At 47.2% G+C, this 26,006-nt stretch overlaps 1 protein-coding gene across 2 annotated transcripts in view; it reads right to left on the bottom strand.

The window, feature by feature from the left end:
- Positions 1–5,545: 5,545 nt before the first annotated feature.
- EEFSEC (eukaryotic elongation factor, selenocysteine-tRNA specific) overlaps positions 5,546–26,006 on the bottom strand; it is a 170,158-nt gene continuing 149,697 nt past the window's right edge. For both annotated transcript variants that reach the window (XM_083155634.1, XM_083155633.1), the window contains exon 7: positions 5,546–6,933. In XM_083155634.1, the coding sequence (XP_083011760.1) occupies positions 6,749–6,933 (185 nt within the window). In that variant the 3' untranslated portion in view covers positions 5,546–6,748. The remainder of the gene's footprint in view (positions 6,934–26,006) is intronic.

Here is a 26,006-nt window from a genome sequence, read left to right on the forward strand (position 1 = left end):
CTTAAATACACCATTAATACATCGTGACCGGTTGTACAGCCATTACGCAGTCACTTCACCTCTGACTGACTACGGTAACTGCGTAACGCTGACTGACTATGCTGGTTGCGAGAACACTACACCGAATCTGACAGGGACGCTGACTATGCACTGGCTGCGGGAACACTATGCAGAATGTGACAGGGATGCTAACTACACAGGCCGCGGGAACACTACACCGAATCTGACAGATACGCTAACTACACTGGCCGCAGGAACACTACGCTGATTCTGACAGGGACGCTACGCTAACTACGTAACGGGCGATGTGATATTACACAAGTACCGTAATAATATTCTCTGTACAGCGCTGCGGAATATGTGTGCAGCTTATTGGCTGCTATGGGGGTTGATGCAGAAGAATAGTCCCATAAGACCTGTATGGGACTCCTGCACCAAGTCATCATTTGAGGTTATAGGAAACATCCGTGTTGGAGATAAAGGACCACTGCAATTGGATCAGGCGCCTCTAAAACATAAGCTTTTTGGCGGCAGAAAATGCTTCGGGTGACTTCGATGGCAGGTATCAAAGATTTTATATAAAGAAATTAAATAATGCCTCTTACACAAGAAAGAAAAACAGCCCAGGTTCCCCCTTCTGTCTAAATCTTAATCCCAACACTTCCTGCAGCTTGCCCTCTCGGCTAGTGGGAGCCTCGGAGGAAGCACATTCTGTGGATTGCTTACATTACCTGCACCTGCAGGGCCAGTTCCATTGCTCCGCTTCATATGGAAAGTACATTATAACGTGTGATGAACAGAGAACCATAGACGGGGAGGAGGCACTTTGTCACTGATACTACGGGGTGTTACATTATTGGATTTGGTTACCAATTATATAAATTCCGCTTAGATTTTATGTTCACAGCTGGGAGAATGAGGAGGCTGCGGACCGCCTTCCAGACGAGGGCTTCACTAAAATGACGAGGGACTCAAAATGTATTTAAAGGCCTAAAGTGTCTGCTGAGCTGCTCCGTGCTGCCTGTAAAATTATCCACTTCTTATAATGCATCAGTGGATTAGAGAACTTCCACCTAAAACATCTGCGGTTTCCCTCAGATAGGTAATAGGACCGAAAGTGATTGATTTCAGTACTATGCTTTCCAGTGAATCATTGAGTGTCACATCTATTCTACCACTAAAGTACCAGTAAAGCTCTACAGCCATCAGAAAGTGGTGGCGTCCAGCGATGCGGGAAAACATGAGTTACCGGAAGAGAGACAGAAGCTGGAATATTTTAATGCTGGAAAAATGGCATGGCCATAAACCCACCGGCTGTAAAGATTGGGCGAGGACACGACATTACACCATGTAGCGATCGGACGAAGATGGGTAGTTACACCGTGTGAGGATCAGGCGAGGATGCGTACTTACACCATGTGGGGATCAGGCGAGGATGGGTAGTTACACCGTGTGAGGATCAGGCGAGGATGGGTAATTACACCATGTGAGGATCAGGTGAGGATGGGTAGTTACACCGTGTGAGGATCAAGCGAGGATGGGTAGGTACACCATGTGAGGATCAGGCGAGGATGCGTAGTTACACCGTGTGAGGATCAGGAGAGGATGGGTAGTTACACCGTGTGAGGATCAGGAGAGGATCAGGCGAGGATGGGTAGTTACACCGTGTGAGGATCAGGCGAGGATGGGTAGTTACACCGTGTAAGGATCAGGCGAGGATGCGTAGTTACACCGTGTGAGGATCAGGCGATGGGTAGTTACACCGTGTAAGGATCAGGCGAGGATAGGTCGTTACACCGTGTGAGGATCAGGCAATTATGGGTAGTTACACCGTGTGAGGATCAGGCGAGGATGCGTACTTACACCATGTGGGGATCAGGCGAGGATGGGTAGTTACACCGTGTCGGGATCAGGCGAGGATGGGTAGTTACACCGTGTGAGGATCAGGCGAGGATGGGTATTTACACCGTGTGAGGATCAGGCGAGGATGGGTAGTTACACCGTGTGAGGATCAGACGAGGATGGGTAGTTACACCGTGTGAGGATCAGGCGAGGATGCGTAGTTACACCGTGTGAGGATCAGGCGAGGATGCGTAGTTACACCGTGTGAGAATCAGGCGAGGATGGGTAGTTACACTGTGTGAGGATCAGGCGAGGAAGCGTAATTACACTGTGTGAGGATCAGGCAATTATGGGTAGCTACACCGTGTGAGGATCAGGCGAGGATGGGTAGCTACACCGTGTGGGGATCAGGCGAGGATGGGTAGTTACACCGTGTGAGGATCAGGCGAGGATGGGTAGTTACACCGTGTGAGGATCAGGCGAGGATGCGTAGTTACACCGTGTGAGGATCAGGCGAGGATGGGTAGTTACACCGTGTGAGAATCAGGCGAGGATGGGTAGTTACACCGTGTGAGGATCAGGCAATTATGGGTAGCTACACCGTGTGAGGATCAGGCGAGGATGGGTAGCTACACCGTGTGGGGATCAGGCGAGGATGGGTAGTTACACCATGTGGGGATCAGGCGAGGATGGGTAGTTACACCATGTGGGGATCAGGCGAGGATGGGTAGTTACACCGTGTGAGGATCAGACGAGGAGGGGTACTTACACCGTGTGAGGATCAGGCGAGGATGGGTACTTACACCGTGTGAGGATCAGGCGAGGATGGGTAGTTACACCGTGTGAGAATCAGGCGAGGATGGGTAGTTACACCGTGTGAGGATCAGGCGAGGATGGGTACTTACACCGTGTGAGGATCAGGCGAGGATGGGTAGTTACACCGTGTGAGGATCAGACGAGGATGGGTAGTTACACCGTGTGAGAATCAGGCGAGGATGGGTAGTTACACCGTGTGAGGATCAGGCAAGGATGGGTACTTACACCGTGTGAGGATCAGGTTGGGTAGTACACCGTGTGAGGATCAGGCGAGGATGGGTACTTACACCGTGTGAGGATCAGGCTGGGTAGTACACCGTGTGAGGAACAGGCGAGGATGGGTAGTTACACCGTGTGAGGATCAGGTGAGGATGGGTACTTACACCGTGTGAGGATCAGGCGAGGATGGGTACTTACACCGTGTGAGGATCAGGCGAGGATGGGTAATTACACCATGTGAGGATCAGGCGAGGATGGGTAGTTACACTGTGTGAGAATCAGGCGAGGATGGGTAGTTACACCGTGTGAGGATCAGGCAAGGATGGGTACTTACACCGTGTGAGGATCAGGTTGGGTAGTACACCGTGTGAGGATCAGGCGAGGATGGGTACTTACACCGTGTGAGGATCAGGCTGGGTAGTACACCGTGTGAGGAACAGGCGAGGATGGGTAGTTACACCGTGTGAGGATCAGGTGAGGATGGGTACTTACACCGTGTGAGGATCAGGCGAGGATGGGTACTTACACCGTGTGAGGATCAGGCGAGGATGGGTAATTACACCATGTGAGGATCAGGCGAGGATGGGTAGTTACACCGTGTGAGGATCAGGCGAGGATGGGTAGTTACACCGTGTGAGGATCAGACGAGGATGGGTAGTTACACCGTGTGAGGATCAGGCGAGGATGGGCAGTTACACCGTGTGAAGATATTTCCACCACAGAATAAGGGAAATCCATACTGCGTAATCTTTGATGATAAGGAGACTAAGCAACAAATTACAATTTCCCATAAATTGAAACCTGGTAATTCCAATTTGAAAGCATCAAATGGAGTGCATGACACCAGTCCCACTCCCCCAGCTGTCTGAGGTCATGCCACGGTGACGTCACTACAGCACCAGCCTCACCACACGTACAATCCATCCAGCTGATCGGGCTTTAGCTCTTTGTAGCTGTAATGCGTCCTACCCAAGACCTTCTGCAGCCAGAAGCGATGATCCACTGTAAGTGTTCCAAACAATCCTCAAATATGCATTTCTTTTTTAAAGGATCTTCAGCCAAAAATACATTTGAAGGAAAACCAAACATGAAATGCTGAAAGGCAGCCATGAATAACAATAGAATATATATATATATATATATATATATATATATATATATATATATATGTCAAATGCAATAATCTACCTAGACCGGAAGGTATATGAGTACTTTCCCCCTCCCCCTTCCCTGTTGTTGGTATGACCTAGTGACAAAGTAATTCCTAAATATACAAATGGTGGATGTCAAATCTCAAAGTAGTCCTAATTGTTCACAGCGGAATGTCAAAGAGGAGGTGGGGAGGTGTTCTATTGTCAGAGAGGGGTGTCCTGAAGGGAAATTGATGGATTCAGGGGGAGATTTATCAAATCTTGAACAGAAAGCATCAACCAATCAGCTTCTCCCATTTTTCAGGCTCTGCTACAAAAGTGACAGAAGCTAAGTTAATATTTTACCTCTCTCCAAGATTTGATAAATCTCCCTCTGGTTCTTGGTCTCCAATTCCACCAATCGTGGTTGTGGTGAAATCAGCAGGCTCCATTCTGCGCGGACTAAGGCCGGAGGGTCAGAATCTGACAGATGCAGACTGGGCCGTTCCTCTGTAGAGGGCACGTCCCCCAATGTACTGAGTTTTGTCTGCACGCCCTTGTTTTGTACACAGCTGACGATTATCTTACAATGTTGTTTATACTGTTCCCGTTCCACTGGGCTGATTCCAGCAAGTATTACTTCATGCCCTCTGCAACTAAGAGGAAACACGCTACCAATCTTCAAAAGGAAGGAGAGAGAAATTCCGTCCTACAGATCACTATGTAATAGGCCCGGAGGAAAACAGTCAGATGTGTTCTAAGTGTCTAACACTGAATACAGTAGCTCTGAACCCCCCTGTTTCCTTATTACATTACAAAATGCAGCTCAATTAGGCTCTTGCAGCATTTGTCATTTATGGAGAAAGCTGAATTTTCTCAGAAGAGTACAATTTTTAATATATATATATATATATATATATATATATATATATATATATATATATACATATACATATACATATACAGGGCTATTTTTCAGTAGGCTCCAGCAGGAACTGAGGCCCTTATTCTAGTTCACTCTTTCTGACAAAATATTTCTTAGATGGACAAAACCATGTGCACTGCAGGTGAGGCAGGTGTAAAACCCCACCCAAATCTAATTATCTCTGCACAAGTAACACCTGCCTCACCTGCAGTGCACATGGTTTTGTCCATCTAAGAAATATTTTGTCAGAAAGAGTGAACTAGAATAAGGGCCTCAGTTCTGAGATATCAGGGTTGCCTACTTTTAAAGTCTCCTTTAGTACTGATGTAGACACTATCAAGCCCCCCCTCCCCACACACAAAAGGATACAAATCGCGGTAATTTACCGTTGCAGCCAGGGTGATGGGGGGGGGGGGGGCGGAGTGCCGCCGGTATCCGGGAAGCTTGGCCGGGAGGGGGACCCACTTTTAGGGAACCTCCTGGCCATACCTGGAGGGGAGGCAACACTGCTATATAATAACATCTTTTCTGCAAATTCAACTCCAAAGTAGGCGATTATAGCATTTTGACCAAATTCAATAAGCGCTTTGTGTGTCTGGAACAAACCATAATGTTATAGAAGTGGAGCAAATATTTTTATTTTGTTTCTGTGGAGGGTAAATACTGGTTGCTTTTACATGTAGCTGACAGATGTTAGACAGCTTTATTTTTACACTGTAATTTTAGATTCCAGTTTGAGAAGACTCCACCCGAATCTCAAAGTCTCTGCACATGTTACATCTGCCCCACCTGCAGTGCAGCATCTTTTTTCCCATTTGGGTGCGTTTTTGCATTGTAAATAAACCTGAATCATGCCCTATAATCCGAGAAGTTCTGCCATTCATTTCTTCTGGGCGTGACCTAAAGGTGGCCGTACACTACTGCGATGTATTGCAGCAGTGTATGGTCATCTGATCCCCTGAGCCACCCAGGGTCCGTTCAAATGTGATGTATCGCATGCGACCGCTTTCCCCACCACTGGGAGGGGGCCAAGTCAGAGGTCGGACGGGTAGCAGGTCCGACCTCTGTCTCAGGGCCCGAGGGAGATGTCAAACACATCCGATTTGGGACGATTTGTCAGCCCGATCCTTCGAGATCGTGGGAAATCAGACCAAATTGGACTAGTGTATGGGCACCTTTATATCTGGTGCTTTCTACCTCAGTCTTCTCTATGTAAGAAAACAGCTGCAGACACACTGAGCAGGTATTCTAGTGGTTTGTAATCATACAAAAATGTCCACTGCCATTGTAGAAGACAATATCTCTGCATTCTCCTTTTATTTTAAAAAACAATCACAAATCAGGTCTGAAAAGTAAAACTAGAGCCTTTAAAAGGAGAAATATGTCCGACCCATGTAATGCATTATTGTAGCCTCAACCCCTCAACGGATGGATGGTGTATTACCCAGAACCAAGCATACATTAAAGGGCAGACGAGATGGGCCAAAGTGGTTCTTATGTGCCATCAAATGCTAAGTTTCTATGTGTTTGAATGAAGTTTGTATGATATATATATATATTTATTTTTTATAAAGTTATTTCGCCATCAATTACCAATCTAAGCCCAGCCTGTATGTTTTGCATTGCACGTCTCTTCCAATGGGAAACCATAAAATTACTATTTCATTTTCTTTGAAGAAGTATAAAGCTAAGGCCATTTGTGATAAAAAAAAATCTCTAAAGATCACACCCAAAGTTGTGGTCTACAGGAACCAGTGGAGACTACAGATGATACCCGTTTCCCCCTAAGGTAAGGGCCTAGAGAACAAGGCTTGCTTTACGACTGGATCATCTTCTTCTGAGGGTCGAACACGTATCGTTTGAACCACAAGGTGATGAGTATAGGCTGAGCGTCTGTTTTGGTTTCTTCTTCTTTGGCTGGTTCCACGTCCCCTTTACCTGCCCTGGACTTCTTTTTCGAGAAGGATCCAAGAATCTGCTTCGTCTCCGGCTTCAGACCATCTGCAGAAAGAGAGTTAACTGGTAAGTTTAGAGAACGTGACTTAAAAACGGTAACTCAACCTCAAGCCCGTTAACTGACCCCAACACAAGTCCCAAATATCTATATGTGCCTGTTCCAAGCTCCCCACATTACAATAGCTATGGACCGAACGGGGTAATTATCGGTCTCCATATACTGTGATACAGCGGCGTACGCCGTCTCCAAGGATCCCCAGGTCATCACTGCTTGCCAACATTTGCACAATAAATACGGACATAAATATAGTATTTAAAAGCCAATACATAAAGTTCACAAGCATTTATGATACATGCTAGTTAAAATACCAAGTGGTTTTGGCTTGCACAGAAGCCAAAACTGGTCTTAGAGACATTCAAAGCTTAAATAATATATTTTACATAAATGTTAAACTTCAGGTGGCCAAGAACGATCTCAGGCCCGAACGCTCAATTTCTAGGGGTCGTGCGATCGATTGTGAGGAATATTTTTGCAATGCGTCAAGAGGTGGATCCTCAGATCATTCCTGCTGCATGTATGATCCATTTGGCTTTCATTGCGGTTGTAAGCAGATATGTGCTTTTAAGGCACATACAACTGCACGTTCGAAGGCTCTTATGACCTGCATATGACTCGGGCCTGATAACGATATACAGGAACTGGCGAAGAAATAAATTCGGTCCGACCAACTTAAAAGCAACACAAAATTTCCGCAGCCAGACTAGGAAAAAGCCACGTTAAAGAAACAACACCGGCTACAAACATCTAAGGCAGGCAGACAGTTTTATTATTAGGGGATGCTAAAACTATTGCAAGGCATGCTGGGATGTGTAGTTTCACAACAGCTGGAGGGCCATAGTTTGGACATGCCTGATGCCTGTTATATATTCTATCATTACAGTGCGGGATCTTAAATTACCGTGCAAAGAGAACTCCATTAAAAAGCATACCCTGCCACAGTTTTGACATTACGGAATACTGAAGCTGTAGCAAGGCATGCTGGGATGTGTAGTTTCACAACAGCTGGAGAGCCACAGGTTGGCAAGGCCTGCACTAAACAATCTACAAGCGTTTTGTCATTTACAGACTAATTGGAGCGACAAACTATCCATATTGCCTAGTGTGTACGCACTTTTACGCTCTCCCCCACGTTCTGTAGTTCCCAGCATCATCTGATCTACCAGAGCTGACATTATCATTAGCAATTGTTATTAAATCCTCTATCGCGTTCAGGTTACCTGATGACGAGCGATATATCATTCCGATCTAGTCGATGAGGAGGTCACATCAGCCACTCCCATTTCCACCCATTTTGTGCTCAGGCTGCTGGTCACAGGCGGAGGAGGAAATGGGACTCTGTGTACTTCTACAGTCCACGGCTGCCTGGTCTGTATGATCTGTGAGTAGGTTCCTACTGCATATTGTACATTTTACAGCGCTCATTTGTTATTGCTACACGGTGGAGAACTGAAGGGTTAAATATATAGGGTACTTGTGTAGTTTCACAGCTCCAGCATGGCGCCGTGCGTCTGAGTCCCCTAGCGGGCTCGGTGGCTCACCACGCTATCTAAAATCAACTCCATGCCAACATGGATAGTGGGGGTATGAACTATCCATGTTGGCATGGAGTTAAGTTAGTTTATTTTAGATAGTTTGCCGAGCGTACTACACAAGTACCATATATACTGTACACATACCATACAGGTTTGAACGAGGGGCCCGATTCTCGTTCCCTTGCAAAAGCAAATTCTCGCTCTAATGGATAAAACCATGTGCACTGCAGTTGGGGCAGATGTAACATGTACAGAGAACGTTAGATTTGGGCAAGTTATTTTGTTTCTGTGCAGGGTAAATACTGGCTGCTTTATTTTTACACTGCAATATAGATATCAGTTAGAAGTAAAAACCCCACCCAAATCTAATTCTCTCTGCACATGTTACCTCTGCCCCACCTGCAGTGCACAGTGGATAACGAGGATGGGGGAGAGGGGATTGAGGGTCCGCCAAGGATGGGGGAGAGGGGATTGAGGGTCCGCTCATATTATAACGCCACTGCTATGTGTCCGTCTGTCAATCAGGCCCTAAAACCTTGTAACATTGTCAGCCCTGCATGCAGTACCTCCAATACAAGAGCAGACTTGTATGTAAAACAGATTTGTATGTAAATCTAAATGGCCGCCGCACCACAATCATGGTGGCACAAAACGAGCCCTCTTTCCGCACAATACTGTTCCATGTCATATCCATTTAAGCCAATATGTAACTGTACGGTATACCCGCAGATATGACCGGCGGCTCTGCTGTGCGCTGCGACGTGCACGTTAGTAACTTTTCTTGCAACAAGCTGGTTGTTTGGGCGACTTACTCATGTTGCGTTCAAGATCATTAATCTTCCTTTAAGCTGGGTGCTGTATTGTTTCTCCATTGCACTATCAACAGACAGCTGTGATAAGACGCAGCGACCGTCTAGTATTGCAGCGCGGCCTCGGAGCAGACAGGGCCCGGGAGCAGGTGGGTCAGAGGTCAGCGCCTCGGACGCTTACCTCTTCTTTTTCCGATAGCACAAGACCGAACCCAAGAAGCGTATACGGTGCCAGTGTCATGTCAGTGCTCGGAAATGGGAGCCTGTAGACGGAGGGCCGGTCTCATTGCTGGTATTTATAAACCTGCGGTGTCGCATGACCTTATCTCAAACACTTAATCAGCCTCTGCGCCCTCATAGTGGAAGTCTGATAGGCATTCCTATTCCAGGACATGACAAAGGATTCCGATGCTCGCGATTTGATGGAGACAGGACGTCTACGAAACCCAGGTGATTTGCTCAATTACGGAGACATGAAGGGGGTATCGGTGCTGCCAGTAAGGGTAGAAGCATCCTCTCTCCTTGCAGGTAGCATTAGGTATGTAATCAAACAAACAGCAGTTAATCCCTCTATGCTAATGAAGCCCCCACACACACACACACACACACCTGTAAGATGTTTTTACTTTGCCAGATACGATTGTAGACTTCAATTTGCACAACGTAAAGTATGCACAGATTACACGAGTTGTGTCTAAAGCTTAGTGATTTTACTTCTGCAGAAAGCAAATCTATTTATATATTTGTAACTTAAATATCACATAAAGCCAAAATACACTAAGGGCCAAATGTAATAGGGTGAGAGTTTCAGAAAGTGAGAGATTTTGGGAGAGTTTTCCCATGTTTTTTAAAGCAGCAATCAACTACATGGCAAAATCAACCTGGTTTTGCAGTGTAAGTGATTGCTGCTTTAAAAAACATGGGAAAACTCTCCCAAAATCTCTCACTTTCTGAAACTCTCACCCTATTACATTTGGCCCTAAAAGTCTTTTAATGATTAATGTTTTAAAGAATAAACAAGTGCATGGTGAATCCATCAGCTGGATTATCAGACTGGGAGCCGCGGGGGACGTGCTCGGGAGCCGCGGGGGACGTGCTCGGGAGCCGCGGGGGACGTGCTCGGGAGCCGCGGGGGACGTGCTCGGGAGCCGTGGGCTGGTAGACAGAGACCAGATCACATTATTTGGTACTTATGTAGTATCTGGGCTGCCGATTTTTTGATTGTATGCCTTAAGTTAAGGCATACAATCAGATGCGATGCGATATCGCATCGCATACGACCATGCGATGCGATGCGATGACCCGATTTTTCCATAGGATTCAATGTTAAAATGGACTGAGTCCATTTTAACATGGAATTCAATGGGAAAAAAGGGTCCTTTTCATACCCCTACTATCCAAGTGGGCATGGAGTTGGATATAAACCTGTGGCGAGCGTAGCGAGCCACCGAGCCCGAAGCGTGGCGAGCGAAGCGAGCCCCGCGAGGGGACGGTATTCTGTGTCCGCTCGCCACGCTTCGGGCTCGGTGGCTCGCTACGCTCGCCACAGGTTTATATCCAACTCCATGCCCACTTGGATAGTAGGGGTATGAAAAGGACCCCTTTTCCCATTGAATTCTATGTTAAAATGGACTCAGTCCATTTTAACATTGAATCCTATGGAAAAATCGGGTCCATCGCATCGCATCGCATCGCATGCGATATGGTCGGGTGCGATGCGATGCGATGGACCCGATTTCAAAATCGGCAGCCCAGTTACTACATAAGTACCCATTATTTATGGGGAAGGTGCCCATCATAAAATATATGTTTACCATAAAACTGACCCTAGGGAGACGGGTAAGCATGACCTGGATACGGGTAAGCATGACCTGGATGCGGGAAATATTTCCAATGAGAGGGAGGCATCCACTGCATGGTGGTTGTGGAGGTGGAAGAAGGATGAAGTCATAAACTCCATCAGTCAGCAGCACGACTACGCAATGTGTACCATCATACCCGTTCCCCTCTACTCACACGATAGCACAAATCACATCACCCAGCCCCCACCTATTAAACCACACATCCCAGCATGCCCTAATAGCTAAACTGGCAGGGCATGCTGGGATGTGAATTCCACAACAGCTGGCAGGCCATGTGACAAGCACACCCCTGACAAAGTACACACAGAGGCTTAGCGGAGCTTGAGGTGCAAAATGTACTCTTGTGTATATATGGTCTCAACGGTTATAGCTCACAGACAATGTCTAGATCAGACAGTCAATAGGTAGACACCAAAAGTTACACGTGCATTAGTCAGACATTGACAAAAGTTAGATATTCATTAGTCAGACATTGACAAAAGTTAGACATTCATTAGTCAGACATTGACAAAAGTTAGACATTCATTAGTCAGACATGCATTAGTTAGACATTGACAAAAGTTAAACATGCATTAGTTCGACATTGACAAAAGTTAGACGAGCATTAGTCAGACATTGACAAAAGTTAGACGTGCATTAGACATTGACAAAAGTTAGATGTGCATTAGACATTGACAAAAGTTAGACATGCATTAGACATTGACAAAAGTTAGACATGCATTAGACATTGACAAAAGTTAGACATGCATTAGACATTGACAAAAGTTAGACATGCATTAGACATTGACAAAAGTTAGACATTCATTAGTTAGACATTGACAAAAGTTAGATGTGCATTAGTTAGACATTGACAAAAGTTAGACATGCATTGGTCATTGACAAAAGTTAGACATGCATTAGTTAGACATTGACAAAACTAACAACACAAGTAAAATGTTGACATGAAAAATCAATATGTGTACATGGACACTGTATAAGTGTGGTTATGGTGTATTAGATCTACAGTCAAATGTTCGACAGGGTCCAAATGTTGACAGTGAAAAGGTCGACAGCCAAAAGGTCAACATGGGGTTTTCTGTGTTTTTGTGTCTATGTCGACATAGTTTGACATCGACACTGTCTAAGTGTACCGCGTCCCCTTGCATGGCTCTTTACGATTGCCATGCACTATTATATTCTCCCTCCATGCCGTAGTGGATGGCAGGCCATGAAATACAGCCTGTCGGCACATGTCGGCTCAAAATTTTGTTTAAAAAAAATGTCAACCTTTTGGTTGTCGACCTGTTGACCCTTTCAACCTATTGTCTGTCAACCTTTGGACTCTGTCGACAATTGGACACTGTAGACCTGTTCGTTGTCGACCATTGGACCCTGTCGCCATTTTCATTGTCGACCTTTAGACCCTGTCGACCATATGACTGTAGACCTAGACATTGTAGATGTAATATACCATGACCACACTTATACGGTGTCCATGTACACACATTGATTCTTCATGTCAACATTTTACTTGTGTTGTTAGTTTTGTCAGTGTCTAACTCAGTGGTAGCCAACTCCAGTCCTCGAGAGCTACCAACAGTTCACGTTTTCTGGATCACCTAGCTGGGGAACAGGTGTATTCATCACTCACTGACACATTATAAATGATGAGCTAATTACTTCACTTGTGATTCTGTGAGGAGACCTGGAAAACATTAAGTGTTGGTAGCTCTCGAGGACTGGAGTTGGATATCCCTGGTCTAACTAATGCATGTCTAACTTTTGGTGTACACATGGTCTGTGAGATGTCTGGAACCTGTCTTAACTGGGGAAGAAAGTGGCCCCCTATCAAAACTTCAGGGATGACCAAACCCCCCAATCCCCTTTCTCTGTTCATCTCAGTATGACCAGTGAAGTCCCAAACTCAGGACCACTATTAGGTAAGGCTCCTGATCTGCTCTATAAATGGAGAGTGGTTCATCAGATTGACACGGGAAAAAAAGTCAACACACACAATGTTGACACAGTCAAAAGCTGTACACATTTTCGTGTTTATGTCGACATCTGAGCACGTCGGCCCCTAATTAGTTTCCTGCTTTACTCGACATGATTCATGCCACTTAACTGTTCTTAATCAGAGTCCACCTGAATGGTAAAGTAAAATAGAAGTATAAAAGAAATGGAATCACCCCCCCCCCCTCATCCCATGTTGTACTTTTGCATGCGTGAACCATATGTAAGTCAGCCATTCGGATACCCCATGATGTATCTGCCACTCCATATTCAGAGAAGAGAGGGGGGCTGCAGAATGAGCCCAGTTTAGCTCCCTGGCCCCATAGAGTCCACATATTCTTCAATGTCGGCATGTCAACCATTGGGTCTTATCTATGTCCCTATAATTTATTTCTTCAAGTTCTCCGGTCCTACCAGTAAACATCATGATAGGGCGCAGCGCGGCGGAACAAGCACCCCGGCAGAGGGTTAAGCGAAACCATTTAACCGTTGCAAAACCACACACCTGGTACCAAACCCTGCATTCCGGCGTCTCTCCCTTCCACCCCGTTGTCAGGTGACAGAATGGTAGCGCGCGCTCTCTTTTCTCTGTGGTGCCAGGAGGTCTGTAGACTGCGTTAGAGCGAGCGCTGGAGAGAGCCAGACGTAGCTGCAATCTGGCTTCCATCTCTCTCCGTGGAATTCTCGCGTTACTCGATACATGCCCCGCGTTCCTTGAGTGCAAGGAAATGAAGGGAAATAGATCTGTCACTGAAGAAGACATTGGGCTACTTAATAGCTGGGGCTGACGAGTATTTTTAGATGGAAGTCTTGTTTAACTTGCATTATGGTTTAATCTCTGCCGAACAATGACTTTGCGGGATGCACACAGTGAGAAATCACTGCCATTAATTAATCCTGGCTGCGCCGCTCCGTCAGAGAAAACATTAATAGATTTTCTTCTTTTTTTTTTTTTGGTTTCCACTGAACAATTACTTTATTTTTTGCAGCAGATTTAATTCCAAGGAGTTTGTGTCAGAGGCGGAAACACAATATTCTGGCTGCCTAGGTGTGTAGCCGACACTACACAGGCACAAATACGCCCGAAGCGGTCTGTGTGTGTAATACGATCAGATGCGCGGGGTATTGCATCAGATAACAAGAGCAATATCGCAGCAATTAGTAAGCAATTAGGAGCTGTGTACTGAAAACAAAGACACACCCCCCTGAAAAAAAACATCCTATAACACTTGTAGTTTTAACAGTATACAGTATAAACAATATAACCAGGTGGGGGAACATGTCAGTCATACAGAAAGTTATTCTGAGGGGACACCGTGTTAGATTATGTGCAAAGGGTTATGGCGCCACTAGACGGTGAGGTGTTCATGAGTTTACGTGGCAACAGGTGAGCCGCTTGAGGGAAGGTGGACCTGGTGGGAATGGCCCTGTAGCGTCTGCCTGATGGCAGCAGGTTAAACAGGCCATGGCCAGGACTAGCTTCCTTGGCTATCTATAGCATACACCCTTGGTGTACTGCATTCACTGGCCATGCTTTCAGCCAGGTGCCTTGCTCCACTACCACTGCACTTTACCGCTCCCAATTGGAGTCCACGTTGATGGTATGAAAAAGGTCAAAACTTGGTCAGAAAAAAAATCATGAAAAACGAATGCCGACCTTATGTTGTGTCAACAAGTATCATATTGACTTAATGCATGTCGATCAATAGTGGTTGGTCTATTAACTATCGATCTACAGTCTGGATAGCGGATCTGGACAGGGCGGTGGGACCATGCCATAAAGAGTGACTGTTTAGTGCTGAAAAGCGCTAGGGTCTGATGAGCGGAACAATTATTTGCATCTTTTAATAAATGTGACATTCTCGGGTGAGCAGAACAGAATAATGACGACGAGACGGTGCAGCGATTGTTCCATTTGTCGTAGGTTTTTTTTTTTAACAATAACCCACGGGCAATCTCTTCACCCGGGGAACTGCTGCAAGCATTAACCCTTTCTCAGGTTGCCACAGGGGACTCTGCGCCCGTACAGCCAGGCAGGTGAGCGCTGCAGCGCGCTGGCAGGGTTGCAGAGCGGAGAGGGTTGCACATTTGGCTGCAGACGTAAGAGGATGAGTGGTGTGTAGACACACAGCACAATGGCCCAGGCTCGGAGGGGCCCTGAGAGGCCGGCCCTCAGACTTGGCTCTTGCTGCTAGCAATCACAGAAGAATGCGAGAAAACAAAACTGTTTCCCAAGCACTGTTTGTCGGTGCCATAATTAATAGAATCATCAAACGGCCCTGCAAATTACTTCCAATTGCCGGCGTCACTTTCATGTCGGATGCCAGACTATAAAACGCGAGCTCGTTCACTGGTGCCCGGGCTAACCTCTGTGTCATGTACTGGGAACCAAGTGCTTAATAAAAGGGGTTTGGGGTAATTTGCGCGGTAATGGGGTCCCGGCGGGGCGCAGATCGCACACCATTTAAAGTCATGTTGTTTTTCCTTTTTCAGTTCATATTTAGTAGACTGAAGTACATGATAATATGCTACGGGCCTTTTCCTGTGTTCCCACAGAGGTCTCATCTCGTTACTGGGATAGTCCCACCGTATAGGGACGAATATGGATGAAGAGCGACCTAGAAGCACAAACTAATTTTCCTTCCTGGAAACAAAAAAAAATTGACAATTGAGATTCTCTTTCTTGATCAGTTTCATTATTACAGGATAAACTAATTTGTTTAGCGTCCTATACACGGACTTATATTCGCCGTCCGTCTCTACTTGGTGCTAAAACAATATCTACAGTTTCATTAAAAAGTTCCTAAATCACATAGACATTGAAGCAACAACAGATGCATTCACTATGGCGAAGCGCCGCTTGTGCTCTCGCAGTGCACAAGCCAGTGCCAGCCAACGTGACCTTAACATGGTTTGGCCTTCACCTTTTGACTTCAGTTCCACTTCCTATGGACTGAAATACGTCGAAAACCATATGTAAATAAAAAAAAAAATTCTACATGAATTACTTTGAGGGAAAGAAATTGTAACGTAAAAAAATGGAGATAACGTGAAATTTTGTATCCAATTTTCTGGATAAACTGGCTAATAGCCCTTATTCTGGTTGATTCTGCACAGCGTGAATTCTTATCGGGACCAATGTTTTGCGTATGCGAATGGGCAGTAGCATTTGTATACGCTGGGTGCGTGGGAACTAGGCTCAAAATCTGTTCGTCGAGTGTATGCTCCCAGCCTTTCAAGCGAGGGGTGGAGAGGGGCGCGGGGTGCTGGCCTGAGCCATTAGCATATGTGAACGCTCAGCGTTTCATGTGCGTTCTCATGAAAACAGTGGGCGTACACATGCTAATGCGTTCGTGACATACGTGCGGGGGGCGGACAGGTGACATGACCGGATACCAGCTGCCCGCCCAAATCCCCGGAATTCTACACACATGTGAACGAGTGGTCTGGGCCACCCTTACACATGCGTGCGCCTTCGCCATCATTCAATGATCGGCGACCATCGAAAGATGGGGGAGGTTCCCACTGGCGTGCAAATGGATGTTTATGTAAAACATCGCCAGTCAAATGAACCCAGGGGGGGGGAAGGGGGGCGGGTGTACCACCATTCTCAGGGCAGGTTCTGGATGACTCACATGGGTGCGAATTTACGCCCAAGCGAGTCAACAAGAATAAGGGCCAATGTGTCTCAGTCTCTACATAGTATAAAATAAAGTCCATCGCTGTAATATATCTGCAATGGTTTAGGCAGCGTGAGCCACGACAGCACACGGACTGGTGTTTTGTTTTTATTTGCTGCACGGTCACCGCTGGGCTCCCTTTGGTCATACTGTAGATTATTGTTTCATACACATAAACCTTCCTCACCATATGCTCTATAGAACTTCAAAAATTGCATCAAAAGCTGGTAACGATTCTCTAGATTAATCCGGACAGACATTCTACCAGGGACTCGACTTTATACTCCATAGAAATTGTGCAAAATCATAAAAATCTGTATATACAGTGCGATTGTGTGCCACCGCTTCAATGTTCCACTTGACACGGTATTAAGCTCACAGACAATGTCGTATGACAGCAAAAAGGTAGACAAAAAGTCAACATATAAAAAAGTTGACGTGAGTTTTTCAACTTTTTGTCTGGTCTTGTCGACACATATTTCGGGCCACTTTACTGTTCTTAATCACAATCCATGTGGATGGTACAATCAATATGAAAAAGTGCAAAAAATATAAACAAGCCCCCCCCCCCCCCGACTGATGTCGACCATGTCAAGTGTCATTCTTTTACACGTCAACCTTTTGACAATGTTGACCTTGTGCATATTGACTTTTTTGGTAGAAAACTATAGACTGTCAACCTAGACCCTGTGTCAGCCACTGGAAACCATTAAGGCGGCACTGTACAGTTACAGACGCAGCATTGTATACTACAGGATAAGGTTGCACATGACATCGCGCTGGATCGTCACATGTAATGTATGGGCGATCTCACATTCTTTTCGCTGACAGATGTTGGATATTCCCGTTACCTCCAACAACTTTCCTGAGCTTCCAGTTTAAATTCAATCCACCACCTGGGATAGATGGCAAGGAGACGCGCAGGTATGACATCACCGTCACATGTCGTATCGGTAGGGATGCTGCGAATATCGGATTAATGTAGACTGTTTCTTAGTATGACCATGGTTAGGGGGCACCTAAACACTATATGAGTCACATAACGCCACTGTTTCCAATCGCCGATTACCTATAGTTCCATTAGCTCATTTGGATCTATGAACATCACGACAACGGTCTCTCCAGCTCGGGAACGCTAGAACACACCACCTCGCACAGTCCGAGAGGCCTCCCCTCTACGAATCTTCCCTACCAGACAGTACCTGCTTACCCAAGCGTCAGATTAATGCGCCGCTACTTGTCTTAATACCCAGTGCGCTCTTTTATTTATTCTGTTAAGTTAATCTTTTATTTGTTTATTTTTTTTTAGCATCTTGTGTTTTATTCTGCAAATGCAAATGCTTCGAGTCCCACTGGGAGAAACGTGTTGTATAAATTAAAAGAAAGCTATTATTTTAAATTATTATTACAGGAAACTTCTTCCATTAATTATCTCAGTCTAGGTGGAACAGAACAGAGAACTGCAGGGAAATGTCTATTTACCAGAGCTGTCCTCAGACAGATAAGGGCCCGAACATCGGCCTGATCATGGTGCAGAAAGGGAGAGAGTACCCCAACATATGGAAAGCACACACGCATGATTGCGGCATAAGCTCTAGAACATGTCGGTTACTGGGTATAGAAGAGAATAAAGGATGTGGCCAAAGAGAGAGCGTATAGTCTAAAGGTTAAAAAGGGCTTTCATCTCCGATGTTGTGGGAGGGCTGCAGGAGTGGGATGTTGTGGTGCACTCAGATCCTGCGGGAGGTCTGCAGGGGTGGGATGCTATGGTGCACTCAGATCCTGCGGTCAGTCTGCGGGAGTGGGATGCTATGGTGCACTCAGATCCTGCGGGAGGTCTGCAGTGGTGGGATGTTGTGGTGCACTCAGATCCTGTGAGAGGTCTGCAGGAGTGGGATGTTGTGGTGCACTCAGATCCTGTGAGAGGTCTGCAGCGGTGGGATGTTGTGGTGCACTCAGATCCTGTGAGAGGTCTGCAGCGGTGGGATGTTGTGGTGCACTCAGATCCTGTGAGAGGTCTGCAGCGGTGGGATGTTGTGGTGCACTCAGATCCTGTGAGAGGTCTGCAGGGGTGGGATGTTGTGGTGCACTCAGATCCTGTGGTCAGTCTGCAGCGGTGGGATGTTGTGGTGCACTCAGATCCTGTGGGAGGTCTGCAGGGGTGGGATGTTATGGTGCACTCAGATCCTGTGGGAGTTCTGCGAGGGTGGGATGTTATGGTGCACTCAGATCCTGTGGTCAGTCTGCAGGGGTGGGATGTTGTGGTGCACTCAGATCCTGCGGTCAGTCTGCAGGGGTGGGATGTTATGGTGCACTCAGATCCTGTGGTCAGTCTGCGAGGGTGGGATGTTGTGGTGCACTCAGATCCTGTGAAAGGGCTGCAGGGGTGGGATGTTGTGGTGCACTCAGATCCTGTGGGAGGTCTGCAGGGGTGGGATGTTATGGTGCACTCAGATCCTGTGGGAGTTCTGCGAGGGTGGGATGTTATGGTGCACTCAGATCCTGTGGTCAGTCTGCAGGGGTGGGATGTTGTGGTGCACTCAGATCCTGCGGTCAGTCTGCAGGGGTGGGATGTTATGGTGCACTCAGATCCTGTGGTCAGTCTGCGAGGGTGGGATGTTGTGGTGCACTCAGATCCTGTGAGAAGTCTGCAGGGGTGGGATGTTATGGTGCACTCAGATCCTGTGGTCAGTCTGCGAGGGTGGGATGTTATGGTGCACTCAGATCCTGTGGGAGGTCTGCAGGGGTGGGATGTTATGGTGCACTCAGATCCTGCGGTCAGTCTGCAGGGCAGGGGTGGGGATGTTATGGTGCACTCAGATCCTGTGGGAGGTCTGCAGGGGAGGGATGTTATGGTGCACTCAGAACCTGCGGGAGGTCTGCAGGGCAGGGGTGGGGATGTTATGGTGCACTCAGATCCTGTGGGAGGTCTGCAGGGGTGGGATGTTATGGTGCACTCAGATCCTGTGGGAGGTCTGCAGGGGTGGGATGTTATGGTGCACTCAGATCCTGTGGTCAGTCTACGGGAGTGGGATGTTATGGTGCACTCAGATCCTGTGGGAGGTTTGCGAGGGTGCGATGTTGTGGTGCACTCAGATCCTGTGGTCAGTATGCGGGAGTGGGATGTTATGGTGCACAGATCCTGTGGGAGGTCTGCAGGGGTGGGATGTTATGGTGCACTCAGATCCTGTGGTCAGTCTGCGGGAGTGGGATGTTATGGTGCACTCAGATCCTGTGGGAGGTCTGCAGCGGTGGGATGTTGTGGTGCACTCAGATCCTGTGGGAGGTCTGCAGGGGTGGGATGTTGTGGTGCACTCAGATCCTGCGGTCAGTCTGCAGGGGTGGGATGTTATGGTGCACTCAGATCCTGCGGTCAGTCTGCAGGGGTGGGGATGTTATGGTGCACTCAGATCCTGTGGGAGGTCTGCAGGGGTGGGATGTTATGGAGCACTCAGATCCTGTGGGAGGTCTGCAGGGGTGGGATGTTATGGTGCACTCAGATCCTGTGGTCAGTCTGCGGGAGTGGGATGTTATGGTGCACTCAGATCCTGTGGGAGGTCTGCGAGGGTGGGATGTCTGCGAGGGTGGGATGTTATGGTGCACTCAGATCCTGCAGTCAGTTTGCAGGGGTGGGGATGTTATGGTGCACTCAGATCCTGTGGGAGTTCTGCAGGGGTGGGATGTTGTGGTGCACTCAGATCCTGCGGAAGGTCTGCAGGGGTGGGATGTTATGGTGCACTCAGATCCTGCGGTCAGTCTGCAGGAGTGGGATGTTATGGTGCACTCAGATCCTGTGGGAGGTCTGCAGGGGTGGGATGTTATGGTGCACTCAGATCCTGTGGGAGGTCTGCGAGGGTGGGATGTTGTGGTGCACACTCAGATCCTGTGGTCAGTCTGCGAGGGTGGGATGTTATGGTGCACTCAGATCCTGTAGGAGGTCTGCGAGGGTGGGATGTTGTGGTGCACTAAGGCAGCCCCTACTGCTTGCAGAGACTTTTGGTAAGTTACTCTGAAGACGGCCACACACACACGCGCACACACAAACACACATTACAATCTGACCATTCAAACTATTCTATAATTTAGTATTGTTGTTTATTGAATTGTTAAAATATAGACAAGTACGTGGCTTACAGCACATCTGAACGACTGCATTGAATCGGACAGAACTGATGTGTATTAATTATGCAGATAAACTAACAATCCTATACACCAACAGTGGTTACATATAAAGGGCAGCATTCAAATGAAATAAATGGTTGTATTCCCCGGACCCGCCAAACTAATTTTAGGAAGGGAATGCTTTAAGCAGGCAGAGTGTGACTGACAAACTTCCAGCCTTGCCTGGATAGGTGGACTCATTCCCAGGGGCAGTAAAATGATCTCACAGTCACAGCTTTTCAACCTGTATGAGATCCCATTAGGACACGGTTCTTAGGACATGGCCGGACCTTCAGCCACTTCTTATAAGATCTACGGTGGAAATCCAGGTTACATCGTACAAGTGTTTTTCCACCAGGGTTTTATATCTCTAGAAAAAGAATTTAGTGGGTTTTATACATTGATTGTGATTCTATGGCATATTCATACATTAAAGAGAGGTATTAGCAGTTCTTCATGGGCCGCAGGATTCTGGCAGGCCGGCGTAGCCCAGGCGTCGCCGGCTGTTATCTGGTACACCGTACTCTCTATATGAAGTGCGCGCAAAGGAGGGTGCCAGCTGCACTTCAATTTTTTTGTAACTTCTCCCAGATATCCTGCCGCTGGAGGCCGTCCCCCATTTGTTCATTGTTTCCCCCTGTGTCACGCCAGCCTCTAAGCACATTGCAATCAACAGGAGTGGGGAGAGAGAATAGAATACAAGTGCTAATAAGACAGGGGTGGGGGGGGGGAGCCTTCATTTAACTTTTCTGCAGTGTATATTGTGCATATACAAATATGCGACTTGCGTTCCTACGATAAGGAGATTACATTTTTTCATTTCTCGAAATCAGGTTTGTTCTCCGTTGTCATCACAACAAAGCGAATTAGTAGGAAGAAGAACGGCTTCTCCTTCCTCATGCTCAGGTTCTTCACAGCACAGCTGTACAGATACTTAATATTTGCTCAAACGAGCCTTTGATTGTCTTTGATGCAACACGCCTGCTTGTAGGGAAGCACAAAGAGGAAAATGCAGCGTGTTCTGATGTCTTCATGTTGCTTAATACCTTGTCTAACCTCCGCTAAGCTCCTTAAACCGGTGGGTGACAAATTGGTAAAAACAAAAAAAGACAAGGATTTGACGAAGAAAATACAAAGATGAGTTTTGCTTTGTATTGTTCCGGGAAACGTTGCGAGGAATTCTGTTGTTCTGCCGTGGTTGTATACTGTACAGGTAAATGGGGATTCAGCATGTATGTATACGGGAGACCCAGAGGTGAGCTGGGCCACAGGTGCAGAGTTATTTCACAATTCTGCTGAAGGATTGGGCAAATAGTCGAGGATCCAGGGCCATGGAAGACCTATGGATGAATGAAGGGGTGGTCCGTTCTGGGAATCCAGAACTCCAAAAATTTCAGGCTAAAACATTGGGGAGTTCACAAATGGATTTTAGGGATTTTCAAAACAGAATCTCTCATCACAAAACTATGGTACAATATGGAAATGTAAAGCTGTAGTGTCACTTTGTGGTTCTCTAGCTATACAATTTAAGGATGGGGGTGGGGGGGGGGGGGCAAGGAAGCACTCTTTATAGGGAACAGCACAGGTACACACAAGGGGAGATGTAATAAATATTGGATAGAGATAATGTACCAGTCAATCAGCTACTAGCTGCCATGTTATTGGCTGTGTTTGAAAAATGACAGTTAGTAGCAGATTGGCTGGTACCCCCATACTCTCCAAGTAGTAGTTTGTTTATTTATAAGGCGCCACAAAGTGTCCGCAGCGCCGTACATAGCAAACAAAAAAAACTTACAAGGTAACATACAGGGTGTGTTGATTAAATACAGCATAAATAGGGGTAAAGCTGGTAGAACTAAAATCAGCTTCAGTTCTGAAGTAGGTGTCGAAATTGTCGAGGAGACTGAAGATGAAGTAGAGGAAGGCTTAGGAGATCTCCACCACAAAGAGTAAAACACAGCGAATCCTATTGGCTAGTTTAAAATGACGCCCCTCCCCCATATATGTGTGATGTAAGATTTGTTAGAACACGGCACACCTTTTCCACGCACTTCTGTTGACTTTGAGACATTGGGGGTTATTCAGACCTGATCGCTTTTATGACTGCACCTGTGTATGGATCGTAGCGTGCATGCGCTATGCCAAATTGTGACAAATCAGCAATCAATTTTTTTGCAAGCCCCTCGCAGCTTGAATGACAGGAAGTCGGCGTTTGGTGTTTTCTGGGAGAGTTAGGAAACATGCAGGCGTGCGCAGGGAGGGTGTGTGGCGTCAGCCTGTCGCACAGATGACGTAGGGTCAGGGTTATGCTCAGATTGGGGGGAATCATTCAATGTGAGTTGTATATGGAAGTGCAGCTGGCCGGGGATACACAATCCATTCACAAAGTCATCGTGCACAGGGCGGGATTTCCCTCTGTCTCAGCAGCGGCTATCTGATCGCAGGGCACTGCAACTCGGCACAGCAGCGATCAGGACTGATTCAGGCCCAAAGGTTCCAAAACATAGTATGAACCTGTGCGAGACCACACTTCCCTACTTTCCTGGGTTCTGATATAAATGGCAGACAACCTCTAGGTCGACCACTATTAGTCGACACCTAAGTATGGTCAACAGTAGGGATGCCAATACCGGGGGAATTTTTTCAATCCCGGAATTCGGGATTGAAAAATGCCCAATCCCGGGATTGGCTTCCCTAATAAAATAAAAAAAAAACGCCTCGGACTCCCCGCATATTTACTTACATGCGTGGTGCGGCCGGGAGCCTGGCTGATGGAGCCCGGGCTGGTGTGCTGCCGGGCGGGCCAAGGCTGGTCCGCGGGTGGGTGGGCGGGCTGGGCCCAGGACAGAGGCGGCCTGCGCAGCTTGACCTCTGATGTCGCCACGATGTTCAGAGCCGCACCTCCGGGTTCGGGACCAGCCAGGCAGCATCTGAGCGAGTGCTTAGACGCTGGCCGGCATTAATCCCGGGATTAGAAACTTCAATCCCGGGCAGGGCCGGTGCTAGGGTGTCCGGCGCCCTCCTGCAAACCATAAATTTTGCGCCCTTTCACATTGCCATTGCAACAAGCTGCAGCCCGATTGTGGGAGCGTATGCAACATGCGATCCTAAGGAGGATCTCGGGTGCATGTACACGTATGCATATACCATCTCAGTGCTGTGTCCGCAAAATTTTGCAGGCACTAAAGGTGCCCATACACACTGCAAGAATCGCATACGTTATGGGCTAGATCGCATCGCACGGCATGCATGCAATGTGTGTGCGATGCGATCTGAAAGCAGTACAAAAAGTATGTGCAGCACATACTTTTTGTACTGTGCGATGCCCGCAGGAGCACACATCGCATCACATGCTGCTATTGCAGCATGTATGGCCACCTTTAGGCACATAACCCAGCCCATTATTTAAAAAGTGACTAAATTAATATAAAAAAAATCTACAATTATTAAAAAATTGGTTATAAACATGTATAATAAAAGACTCACTGTTCTTTTGCTGTTTAACTCTTGTGCAGTCCCTCCTCTTCTATCTGTGTAGGCAGGACGCTGAGGACGCCATTACACCCCTCTCGTGACTGAGGGGGACAGGAGGGGAGAGATGGAAGAGATGGAAGAAGAGGGGAGGAGATAGAGGGGGCGGAGTGTTGAGGACAGGCAGTGGCACTGGCACAACACATTGAGAAGAGAGAAGGAAGGGTGGCGCTGCTGCCTGTACATCATTTGATTGACAGCTGACAGGCGCAGGGAGCAATGGGTAGGGGGCGGATCCGGACATGTCATCCAGGCATTCACAGACAGCGCTACATGCCTCCGCGCAAATGTCCGTGAGGAAGAGGGGGCAGGTCACAGGAGGAGGACAGTGTGTGCGCGGTGCAGGGAGCAGCTCTTAATACTGCCGCCCGCTGTCAGACAGGCGCTGCAGGCGGCGTGCAGGAGGCAGTGACAGTGAGGGCTGAGGCAGCTTTAGCAGAGCAGGGAGGGAGACAGCGCCTTTTCAGCATGGCGCCTACCTGCTTTGCAGGAGCTGCTGAGTGGGTAGCGCCGGCCCTGATCCCGGGATTGAAATCCCGGCGTTTTGGGGCCAAATCCCGGGATCCCGCCGATCCCAGTGGCTGAAGGTCGACATAAAAAGGTTGACATAATGTTTTTGGGTGTAAGTGTGCGCTGAGCTCGCCATGCTGCGATCGGCACACTATTATATCCCCCCGCCATGTCCACTGGGATGGTAAAGTATGAACAAGTTGGTTAAAAATAAATCATGAAAAATGATTGTCAACCTTTTCATGTGTCGACCTCTTGCTTGTGTCGACATTCCGTCAATGATGACTTAGAGCATGTTGACCATTTTTAGTTGTCGACCTAGTGATTGTCGACCGGATACCCTTCGTTGCACCCCCCTGGTCGACGCATAGGGGCACGGTCATCCTTTGTATCCTTTGATAAAGCTGCCTGGAGCAGCGAAACCGGTCAGGATTTCTGCCTCACCCACCCCACCACCTACATAGGTGAACCACCCTGAGGAAATTATCCTACTTACTGCCCGGAAGGCCCATCACCAGTTTCACTGGCCCCCCGTTACCCCATCCATTGGATTACAAATATCTCTGCAACAATAGTAGAGGTCGAGGACACTACGCCTACAACATCCGGCGACAGGAGTTGGTGATTCGTGCCATCTTGGGCCACTCCTGGCATCTACATCTCTGTGCCCTCCCTCCATATTGCAGTTTGGGGACCGTACTAGTACCATCATTTGGACATTCCGGATTACCCCCACCACTAAGTGGGCGATACCAGTGCACATCCTCTGGACACTTGGGACTTCCTGGGCCTAACCCAATGTGGTTCGGTTTGGTGAGATGACAATTTTACCGTTATAATTTATCATTGTCAATTGTTTTTAGCCTATATCTTCTGGCTCTATATTTTAGAAATTGTATTAAAACTGTGATAGATCTAACCAATCTTCTATTTTTATTTTTATTTTTTTCTGCCAAATATTGCACATTAACAGCACTTTA

This window comes from Crinia signifera, chromosome 8, assembly GCF_055691185.1.
Source record: "Crinia signifera chromosome 8, ASM5569118v1, whole genome shotgun sequence".
Taxonomy (NCBI): domain Eukaryota; kingdom Metazoa; phylum Chordata; class Amphibia; order Anura; family Myobatrachidae; genus Crinia; species Crinia signifera.